General features: G+C 44.1%; 1 protein-coding gene across 2 annotated transcripts in view; it reads right to left on the bottom strand.

Annotated features, from left to right (window-relative positions):
• Positions 1 to 6,180: 6,180 nt before the first annotated feature.
• The window catches only part of ANKRD29 (ankyrin repeat domain 29), a 51,104-nt gene continuing 45,538 nt past the window's right edge, over positions 6,181 to 11,746 (bottom strand). For both annotated transcript variants that reach the window (XM_056333623.1, XM_056333622.1), the window contains one exon: positions 6,181 to 10,986. In XM_056333623.1, coding sequence (XP_056189598.1) covers positions 10,903 to 10,986 — 84 coding nt within the window. In that variant the 3' untranslated portion in view covers positions 6,181 to 10,902. The remainder of the gene's footprint in view (positions 10,987 to 11,746) is intronic.

Genomic DNA, 11,746 nt, shown 5'->3' with positions numbered 1-11,746 from the left:
CGCCCGCCGCCGCCAACCGCCGCCGCCGCCCCGCCCCCGGGCACCGCCTCCCCCCGGCGGCGGGGCGGGACCGCGCCTCACGCCACGGCCGGGCCGCGCCTCGCCTCAGGGGGCGGCGGGGGCGCTGCGGGCGCGGGGGGGGGCTCGGGCGGGTGTCGGTGCTGGAGCGGAGCTGCGCCTTTGCGGAAGGGAGGCTCCCGCCTGGGCTGCGCCGGCAGCCGAGCAGCGGCTTTGGACGGGCGCGGAAAAGTTCATCAGCGTGTTAATTTTGCTTCAGAGTTACTAATTGAAAAGTTCATCAGCGTGTTAATTTTGCTTCAGAGTTACTAATTGAAAAGTTCATCAGCGTGTTAATTTTGCTTCAGAGTTACTAATTGAAAAGTTCATCAGCGTGTTAATTTTGCTTCAGAGTTACTAATTGCTGATTTCCACGCGTTGGGCTCCGATCCCGCGCGCTGTGGCCGTGAGGCTGCCATGCACGCCGGCTCCCCAGCGCGGCACGTCGGGCTGCCCCCGGGCCCCGCCGGCGCGGCCGCTGCCTCGGGCGGGCGTCAGGTGGCCGGGCCGCTGTGGCGGCCAGCAGGTTCGGGAGCGCTGGTTGCAGTCCGCCGCTCTGTTTGGGGTCTGTTTGTGTGGAATCTGTTCGGGATCAGTTTGGGATCCGGTGGGGAGGAAGCGTAGCACAAGCTGGGTGCGCCGCAGCCTCCCTGTGGTTTCGCCGCCGCTTTATCGCCTTCACGGCCCGGTACCTGACAGCGCGCTGCTGGTATGAAGTATGTAATTTAGCTGATACTGCCGTCTGCTGAGAAAAATGCAGGCTAGTCTTGGTGTCACAGCTTCAGGGGCTAACACGTTGGCCCGGGATCTCTAGAGGGTCGCGTAGTCCGACTTTCTGCTGAAATCGGAATCCGGGTAGACCAGGTGGCTCAGGGTTCTTGCACTGAAGCTCTTCAGAGATGGAGTTTACACAGCCTCTTTGAACAAACCGTTCCACTCTTTGACCGCACTTACAGTAAAATTTTTTGCCTGTATCTAAAGAGATTTTCCCATGTTCCGGCTTGAGCCTGTCGCCTCCCCTGCTGCCGTGGTGGCCGCCTGAGAAGCGTGTGGCTCCCCCTTCTCTGCATCCTCCTGTGTGGTAGCTGCGGGGAGCGGGAAGATGCCCCAGGAGCCAGCTTTCAGCTTAGGGCTGAGCAAACACAGCTCATGTACTCCAGCAGCCCCAGCCATCGTGGTAACAGTAAACTGGACTTGCTCCTGTATGTCGGTGTCTTTTTCTTTTTTTCTTTTTTTTTTATTCTGGGGATCCCCCACCTGGGCACAGCACTCCAAGTCCCAAAGACAGGGGAATGACCCCCAGCCCTTGGCCTGCTGGGTTACCCCCTCGCTGATACAGCCCGTTGACTCATGTTCAGCATCTTGCCCTACCCAGCCACCCCGTTCTTTTCTGCCAAACTGCTTTCCATTCAGTCACTGCCTAGCTTGTACTTTTCATGGGATTATTCCATCCCAGGTGCAGGACTGTCATTTGGCAAGTGCTAAACAAAGGTAGAGTACCTGAAGTTATATTGTGTTTTAATGTTCATGTCATAAATAAATAACTTATGCGGCACTATGCAGCATGATCCTAAAAACAGGGAACCGAGTTGCCACATTTTCTAGACACTCCACGTAAGCAGAGAATGCATGCAGTGGGCATAGCTCGCATAGCTACATGTTAAAAAAATGCAAGAACCTTGTTTCAGTGCGTGCGAAAAAGGTGAAAGATAGCAAAACTGACTGAAGAGAAATGGCATTTTCTTCCTGAATGAAGTACATGAAGAAGGAGTGATTTAAGAATCAGGGCTGAAGAACCAATTTATAATGTTGCAGCGACAAATTCTGCCATAAACTAATTAAGTCCATAACCTCACACTTTACCACCTACAGTATGAACAGAGAGAAGAGGTGGTATTTTAGGATTTATCTGAATCTCTATTGAATATCTGTATTTAGATGGCTATCGAAAGTCACACTGTTATTCCAGTGCAGTCCCCCAGAGAGTGCTGCCTGTTTGCACTCACAAGCTAAAGTGGAGTGGTATAGGTGTGAAGACTAACAAACACTAATCAGACCAACCCTATCTTTGGTCATAGAGACTTCTGAAATCTCATTAATGGCAGGTGTGGAAACTCAAAACACGTATCTGTTTTTATGTTGCCTCTGTACACTGGTAGCCAGCAGACCAGAGCAGGGTAATCCTTCAGTTCTGCTTCAGCCTTTGGTCTTCGTCGTGGCTGCATGCCTTATTGAGGGGGTGGGGATGCAGAGCCGTCTCTAGCAGCTCCTGGGAATTTAAGTGTAGTTGCATGAGCGTTATTGATGATAAAGTTGGCACCGTTGACTATGTCATCTTGAAGTTCTCTCTTTCCTTCTGGGTAGGGAAAAAGTAGCCCTGAAGAGTTAACCCAGATCGATGCTGCCAATAGCTCGTTGCCTTGTCTGTGTTACACATGGCCCAAAAGAGACCACCCCCACTCCCAACTGCTCTTATTGAAGGACATTTATCCAGTTATGTCTTATAAGGTTCTCTTTTAAACCCAGGATTATGCACAGCTGTTAGGGACCACCTGCTTGGAAGGCTAATGGGGAATACTTATGGCAGTTCTCAGCAGCATATTCAAAACTGAATTTTGCTGCCCGAGAGACCAATATTAATTCATCATGTAGGGTGTTGCTTGGTGCCTCCATCACACCAAACAAGTCCTTTAATTGTCCATTAGGATCAAATCAGCTTGCTCCCTCACCGGCTACCCTGAATGGTGTAAAGGTGCCTATCAGGAAATGGGTGAAATAGCTGCCTGCTATGTTCTGTTCTATGTCTTTGATGGAAAGCTCTGAGCATTGTCTTCAGAGGTGTAGGCCTTACTGTGTATCCATCGCTTTACTCAATGCTGAAATGAAACCTGTGTTGCCACTTCTAGAAACTCAGGCACCTAGTGGTAATGACCTGGAAATTTTTAGGTGGCAATCTGTCTGAAGAATTACTTCTACATACAAATGGAAACACAGTATGCGATTGCTTTGCAGAAAAATCAGTTAAAATGTCCATTGCTCTTTATTCTCCATAATTTATTATGAGCCTGTATTATTTCTATTGCGATAGCGCTCAGAGGCACTTGCAAGAAGTGGGAGCTACGTTAAGCAATGCCCTGCACCAGCACATGGGAAAGCGGGACATTCTCTGTGGATGTCTTGCAATCTGTGAAGACAAGCTGCAACAGGTGGGTGAGAAGTTTCATCCAGTTTCTCACACTTTTTTTTTTTTTTTTTTCAGTAGAGCCTGTCCAAACCACTATAGCTTGCTCCAAGACTGTTTTTCCAGCTAAACCAGAATAATACTTGTACCAAACAAAGCTGGTGTTTCCTATTTGGTGTTGTAAGCAAAACATATTCTTTTCATCAGCTCATTTGTCAGCCTTCCTCACCTGTGGAGGCCTGCTTGCCTTTTAATTATACACGCTCCAATGTACCTGTTACTTTGGTCAGATGTTCTTGGCTTCAGACTTCCCATGTGGGGTCAAATCAGGCAGAGGGGGCTGACAGCAATCTGCCTAATGCTGCCAGTACTCAAATAAACATGTAGTATGTCAGGTGATGCTGAATCAGGTCTTTTTATCTTTTCATCTTTGTATCTGCCCTAGTGTATTTTGATGGCTGCTTTACCAACCTGTGTCCCTATCTAACCTTAAAAGTCGTATAGTCACTCTTTAAGATCACATCCTTTCTGCATTTATTTTTGAAGTCATTGAAACTTGTTCATTTTTATTACAATTCCGTGATGTTTTTTATTGCCTAGCAGCAAAAGCTTGGGACTTGAATTCAAACAATTGAAAGTTTGTTCCAGTTTAGCTACAAACTTGCTGGACGATCTGGGCAGGTCCCAGCCTCTCCAGTGCAATTTCTTCTTCTGTAAAGTGGTGCCAGTTGCATGGCAAGATGTGGCCCAAGAGCTCCACACCCAGGTGTCAACCAGTGAACTGTTGAAGGAAAACACTATAGAAATGCAGCTTACTGTAGCAGTCTGGAGACAGGCTGCACTTGTTGCTGTGAGCAAAGAGGTGCAGTGTGTACCTGTGCCAGATACTGTACGTAAGCACTGATATGCTAACACATTCAAGGTCTGACCTATTAATGGCTGTGTACGGCTCCTGGTTTGCATTAACGTTGGTTGACTGAATCCCTGTGAGCACCATGCTGCCACTTGGTGAGTAACTCTGGGTTTGCTGTCGAATTGGAGAATATGAGCAGAACTGTCATAGGGTCCCTGACAGTACTACCAAAACCTGACTTGGCAGGAGGAACAGGAGGTAGGTTTACCAGCTGCAATTCACCTGAGGAACAGCCTGTTCATGGCTGAACTTGAAGACTTTTTGTCAGTTTTATAACAGTTTTCCCAAGTGAGTAGGGTCTGATGCAGTAATATGGCCAAGGGAGCACCTGCAGAAGCTGTTCTTGGGGTCTCCAGAAAGCGGAATAGTTTTTCTTCCCCTTCATGCAGTCCAGATAAGAAGACCACGAGGTTATGGTATCACTTTTCCAAGGGGATTACATGAGCCCATCCTCATATGCTGGATACAAAGTACATATGCATACATATATACATATATCCCACACAAGAAAATATCTGTGCAGTACATATAAAATTGCAGTCTGTTCCATGCCTGTGTGGTAGGTTAGTGTCATATTCCATCTGTGCATCCAAGCCAGCGAAACATCTGCCATAGCAAAGAGTTGCGTCCCTTATTCCTTCCTGACTTAGTTGTGTTCACCACTGGCACATCCCTGACTGCTCTGCTAATCTCTGCTCCCTGGCAAGGTGCAGCACTATGTAGCCCTTGTGCCAGCTGTGAATGAACTGACTTGACATTAAAAGCTGGACATTAAAGCGTTAGTCCATTTTAAACGCCTTGTCAACATTGTGAGAGCAAAATGGATTATTCAGAGACGACTTAGGTATGTGCCTCAGATTTTGATTAGCTGTTCAGCTACAGCCACAGTTGCTAGGCATATGGTCTTGTTATTGATCCCATGAGAGCCAGCATCTCTTTAAATCACTGTGGAGATAAAGCAAAAGTTGCATTGATTCATATATTTTAAAATTAAGGAGGCTATTATGATCATATAATGTTGGTTCCTGCATATTGTAAAATTTCATCCAGTAATTCCTGCATCAAACACAAAATGTTTCAGGTGAAACACATCTTGCAGACTGAAAAGTAATTTATTTTTTTTCCAAAACTCAAATGATGAAGGAATCATCTCAGCAATTTGTTTCAGTAGATAATTATCCTTACTCTTGAAAATCCACAGCTTGAAGTTTGAATTTGTCTTGTTTCCAGCACCTTGACATTCTTTTGTTACGCTTTCATGTGCAAAATTAAGGAGCCTTCCACTACCAGAAATTATCCTTTGTAGTGATTTAGGCCATGAACAAGTCACAGCACTTTCTCTTGATATTCTCTGAATAGATGGAGATGTATTACTGAGTTGTGGCTGTAGGAATTTTTGACAATGACTGAAAATGTAGCTCATCACAATAGAAAATTGTAGGAATAAGGCAAAAAGTGTGGGACATCAAACACAAGGTCAAAAATACAATTTTCAGTGTAGACTCTTTCCCCCATTATGACGCATAATCCACTGCATACCATAATAAGCATATCAGCAGGGTGTTGACTTTTTTTTAACTGAAGTAGGTCAGATCAGTGTAAAGATCAGTTTTACATTTAGGAATATAACAAACCAAGACATGTTTGACTAACTGAATAAAAGTATAGTCTTATTCCTTTGGTTCCTAAGTTGCTTTTTATAATCTTCCCTTCAGATCTGACCTAATGGATGTTAATGTCAAGGGGAATCTCTCAGTGATGTCTGTATCTTTGAAACAAACCTTGTTATGTCATGCTAAATTACATTTTCCTGTTCCTCAAGCCTGTGCATTGGCTTTATTTGTTTTGTGAATGTTACCTCATCTGTAAAGACCTGGAAAATAATAAAAGTATAACCAATCAAGCGGAAAAGAGCAAAGTTATCTTTACATAAATAGGAAATTAATTATGGTATTCTACAAAGAGAAAGAGTAGACTGCACAAAAGGAAAGAAATATTGAAGTATGCAGAAAAGATAATCTGAGTAGTATATTAATTTTTATTGAAATGATAGTATGGGAAAAGGTGTTTTAGCAAAGCAACATTCCTGTTGCAGAATATTAGTCTTACACAGAGTTACATAAATTCATATAAGTGTTATCAAATGCATAAAAGGGCAGGTCAAAAGAAACTGTGGAATTCAGAAAATTATGAAACTATCATATTTCCAAGGACCAAATGCAGAGCCACTGTGAGAAGGCACAACTCCATTTAGTCCTGTGTGTGTAATACAATATTCTGTTGCTGGAAAAAAGAGCTTTGTGTATAATCTTTGGACTCATAGCAAACGTTAGCATTTTAACACTGCTGACTCAAGGGTTCCAGACAAAGGCAGTATTTTTATGTCTGTTCAGTGTTCATATTAAGTGAAGTACAAATGGGCCGGGATTTGTGCTACCTCATTCTCTGTACAATTCTGAAATTTCTGAGACAACATGAAATTTGGTTTACTTATGCATTTCCCAATAGTCACCATAACTGTCTGAAATAAAAGCATGAATTTTCTTGCAGTTAGGCTCTGACTCTGAGGCAAATCACCATCGTTGTTAAAGTGCATTAAATATGACTTGCAGCTGTTTTGATCTGGTGCTCTCGTCCTTTCAGCTGTTTCAAACTAAACAAACGTGCATGGGTCATTAGTGAGATGGTTTTGCTCCAAGTGAAGAACAGCATGTGCAAGTCAGGAGGTACAACATTGCCTTTTGTATCACTACTAAATAGATGTTCCTGCACGCTGCACTGCAGCGATCAGCTTAAATGAAGAGCTCTGTGTATTTGGGACCTCTGAGGCTATGATGCTGCCATATCACTTATGGGATGCCACTTCTCTCTGCACCCCACAGGCCTCTCCTTGTGTTCATCCCCATCACACAATGGCTTGATACTAGTGAAAGAAAAATGCTGTATACTTTTCCTTGACTCATTAGTGTAGCCTGTTCTTGGTTGCACATCCTTTGTACTCACTTGCAGCTGAGGGGAAGTCACCAGGCTATAGCACCTGAATAAATCCCAGGTGGAGAGGACAGCAAGCTGGGCCCCTGGATCGGCATGTGCAGAGAGGCAAGCCTAAAAGCAGCGTGCTAGTGGAGCTGCTCTTTTGAGGGGTGCAAGATGGATATATACACATATATGGCACTTTTAGGGGAAAAGAAACCCCAAAACCCAGTTTGGCCTGTTATCTTGTCCCAGTTCTATTTCACATCATTATATGGTACCTACCTTCATCTTGTAGTCTGTGAAATGGATTTGGTGCCCCTTAATTTCTAATCTAAATTTACTCTTGTCTATTGACATGAGCTGATGAACAGCTGCTTCATTTCACTGGTGTGTGAATGAAATAATCTATTTCTCTGCCTCCTCCAGCAATGTACCTTAGAACTTACAAAGGTAATGGTGTCTGCAGAGCACTTTGAAAGCCTTACACAAAAGGCACGACAACTATGCAAAGAACTACTGTCAATATTAGTGAATCACTTCAGCCAGGAAAGGAAAGCAAGTTTCCGTTTTAGAACAACAAACCATAGATTATTTACTGAGCACTTTAAAGATAACAGCAGCTACCTAAATATTGAGCGTTAATAAGGTTCCTTTGTGGAAAGTTAAATTCATGGTAGAGAAATGGTATTGCAATCTTCAAGTCCACCTACAGGCAGAATAAGCACCTTTTAGTTACAGGGAACCCAAAGCTAAGACCAAACCCAGCCCTCTCCCCAAAGGCTCTGAGGTGAAAGATGTGCTCCCAATGGGAAGGTTTCCATGCCTAGAAATCCTGTGTTGGCCTTTGCTGAAGCTAGATTCAACTTCAGTCTGAATGGGGCAGAGAAAGACTTTGCTGCCAGTTCTCCACCATGGAGCCCCCACCTCCAGCCTGTGTGCTGTATCAGCCTGTACTAATGAGAGCAAGGAGGGAGCTACAAGCCTCTCCCTTCGACCTGTGCTAGCCTCACATCTCAAATTTTGTTCAGAAATAAGAAAAGCCAGTTATAGCCCAATATGCTCTGTAAGGGACACAGCATCCCAGGTGTTCTTCGCTTGTTGCATGAGAGCCCCAGCTACGGTGGCCAGTCATGGAGGCAGCTGGACACAAGACTTGGAAATTCCTGCTCTAAATGGTGGGGAGCAGATATACATCTTGCCATGGACAGGCATAGTTTAAGCAGCAGCTCTTTGCTGAGTAGCTGCCCCTTTGGGGTGAGACCACTCACAAGAAAATACACCTGACAGAAAGGAAAGCCCACCTGCAGATACACAACACCTGCATGTTTTTGTCTCAGCTTGCTTTACTTCTGCTGTCACAGGACCACTGCTGGCTTGCTCTGCTATCAGGGAAATATAGGAGACCCTCATCAACAGTGGATGCTTCTGCATTTTTTAGGAAGATTGCTTGATGTTTACAGCCTGTCTGATATAAAGCGTATTTATGGCTCACCCAGCATGACTACTGAAGATCCTCTAGTGTTTATCCTCCTTCTTTACAACCGTGAAAGTTTTTTTCATCTTAAGAGTGTGGTGGTTCCCAGCTGTTGATCTGAAGAAACTTGAGGGAAAAACGATTAATATTGAGGCCAGGTTGCCTAGAGTCCCTCTAGCATTCTCCAAAACAGTATGTTCATCCTCAACCCACTGGGGACTCCAAACAAACCTATCCTCTCCAGAGTTGCTTGTTAAAGAAGTTACGAGTCCAGTCCCATGCAATGCTGTGAAACATAAGTTCCCAATAAAGCTCTTGAGATTTCTGCACGTTCAGTATTTTTCAGTCTTTTGCAGAACTTAACCCTGGATACAATCATCCACTAAGCATCTTGCATAATTATTTGGTTCTGTAGCAGTTTGTCTGCAAGTTTCTGTTAGGCACAATATTATTTTAATTTAAAAATATAGCAGCATGAATTACCTAAACAAATAGATTTTTCTGGTGCCTCCTTATATTGTTGGAAAACTTAAAGCTTTCCTTTCTAATGCTGACTAGAAATTGAATAGCAATGCCAGCTTGCAAGCAAAGGTACACTCACTTCTGTTCTCTTCATCAGAACCCTGACTTACTACCTAACTTACTCACAAAAAGAATAATTTTATGATTTGGTAATATATATGGCTAATTTGCACTAAGTAAACGACATTCATTTGTGCTAGCTCACTAAGAGATTTTTTTTAAACTCACCGAAGCAAAAGTGCAACATTTCAGTTGAATCCTAGACTGACATTTCTTAAGCAGGTAATATTTTATTTCCTTATGATCTTCTCTGTCTTCAACTTCTAAAGCAATTTTTCAGTAATTTGCCAAGGTTTGAAGACGGGTGAAGTGCCTGGATTCATGTACTGAACTAACTTTATATGTTAACTCACTGGAAAACATTGTTTGATGTTTTTTTGTCTAACAGGACATAGTATATAGTGTTTATACTGCAAAAATTGCTGTGTTTTAATGGGGTGCCTTACAGCAACATGGTTAAAACATAGCTCTTCACCAATCATCTACAATTTGTACTGCCTTCCCCAGACAGGCACTAGTAGCATGTCTAAGCATCTCAACCACAACAAAGGCCAAAATTGTTGTTGAGAGTTCATTTTCCATGCCTGCATTAATTGGTGGACCTGTTGGAGTATAGCTACGTGTAACCCTCTCACCAGCTGTTGAAACACCTGTACATTGAACACTTCTCCATTAACTCCTGTCACAGACCTGGAGAACAAGTGCATTGCATAGTAGCTGTGGGTACCTATCCACAGTGTCACACGTATGCGTATGCAGAACATACATATACCACTTGTACAGCATCCTTGCTGTTGTGCCTGACAGCTAACTTTCTATTGTACTTGTGCCAGTGAATGATATGCCCTGGTTGGTTTGCTCAGTAACCAGTCCTCCCCTATCCACAAAAATGCAGGTATGTAGACTGTAGGGTTGGGGATGGATTCCCATAGCACTGCATACACATTGCAAAATGTTATCAACTGTGTTTCTGTGGCTGAACGGATTGACAGATCAAGATGCTACAACTGACAAGGACATCTTGCTTATTGTTTGGTTGTAGCTTTTGGCATAATTTTTAACACTCCGGATCATTTTTATGGAGCTTCATGCAGTAGCCAAAACATTACCAAAGCCCTGGGCTGGCAGGAGGACTTTTCCTGTTGGATGTTGCAGGTGAGATCTCACTTCTAGCCCCACGTGGCACCTGGAGGTAGAGAGGAATGGTCTGAGCTAGCAGTGTCAGCAAAGGGAGGGCAGTGGCACCATGGGGCTGCTCCAGGACCAACTGCATCCAAACAGCTGTGAGATCTGGGCGTCCTTTTGGCACAAGGGCTGAGTGCTCCCAACCCACACATGCGCCCTGAGGTACCCGTCACAGGTGTGCAGCCACGCCAGTATGGGGACACGTGTCTGAAACGGCAGGACCACTTGCACATGTGGGGATGTGTACACTGCAGGCATGGAGGAGCAGACATCGGTGCTGGCCTGGAGCACAGGCAGAGCTGCAGCGCAAACGCAGCTCCCAGGCCAAACCCTGCTCTCAGTCCTGTGTTCAGTGATGCCAGGCAGAGGCCCCAGCCCATGGGAGGACCTTGTGCATTCAGGGAGCGTGTGCTGGAGAGGATAATCAGTTCTACAAACTGTTCCAACAAGACCTTCTTGGGCAACCTAGGTTAACTGTCATGCTACTGTGGTCAGGGTGCTTCTCTGTCAAATGGCATTTGCTACAGGGCTGCATTAGCTTTTTCTTTGCTTTTCCTTTGTGCGAAGCAGGCGGAGGATGCGTTCATTTTTTGTTAGTTCTGCTGGCAGTTCATTTGCCTGGAACAAAAAAACCTGAAGGTTAGCAGAAATGAATTATTATTTCCAAAATATGGTTTAAAAGCATTAAAATCTAAAGAAGATTGTACTGGGCATTATAATGATGTGTTTTTTCCAGTGTTGTCTCCACCACTGCTGGAGGTATCTTAGAAATCACCTTTCAGTGTGCAAGTCTCACTTAAGTCTTCAAAATAATCTCAGCCTGGGGTTTGAATGGACAGTTTATCCTGTGATGACTGTTCAGGCTAGATGGTATCTCTTGGGCTCCCTATACTTCTACCCCAGAAGTAATACAGAGCATAGCTGCTGATTTTTTGGGGGAGATGAGGCAGGTTTTTAAGTACTGAAGTCCATAAAAATCCAAGGAAAGACTTCAATTGCTGTGAAATAGTCAGCGCTGTTCTGTAGGATTCATAATAAAACATCAGAGTTTGGTCTTCTGTATGTTTTGAATATAATTTTGGTAACATGAATATATTTATAATGAAGCTCCTTCTGAAAATTGGTAATTCTGTCCTGCAAATGTACTCTGTTGTGCCAAATTGCATGTTATTAAAAAAAAACCAACACAGTAGAAGAGGTTACAGCCACAGGCTTTCTGATACTGCACACCCTTCTGCTGCAATTCACTATCAGTAGCAGAAAAATCTCGCACGTTGCCGTCGACAACAATCAAAACAAAATGCCTGTTAACACGAACCACGGTGTAAGAGGCTTTATCTCTGCTGCCATCAAGTGGAATGACACAGAAATAACAGGC

The sequence above is a fragment of the Falco biarmicus genome, chromosome 3 (assembly GCF_023638135.1).
Source record: "Falco biarmicus isolate bFalBia1 chromosome 3, bFalBia1.pri, whole genome shotgun sequence".
Lineage (NCBI taxonomy): Eukaryota > Metazoa > Chordata > Aves > Falconiformes > Falconidae > Falco > Falco biarmicus.
Note: the sequence above shows the minus strand (reverse complement) of the source record. Positions and strands in the feature narration are given on the sequence as shown.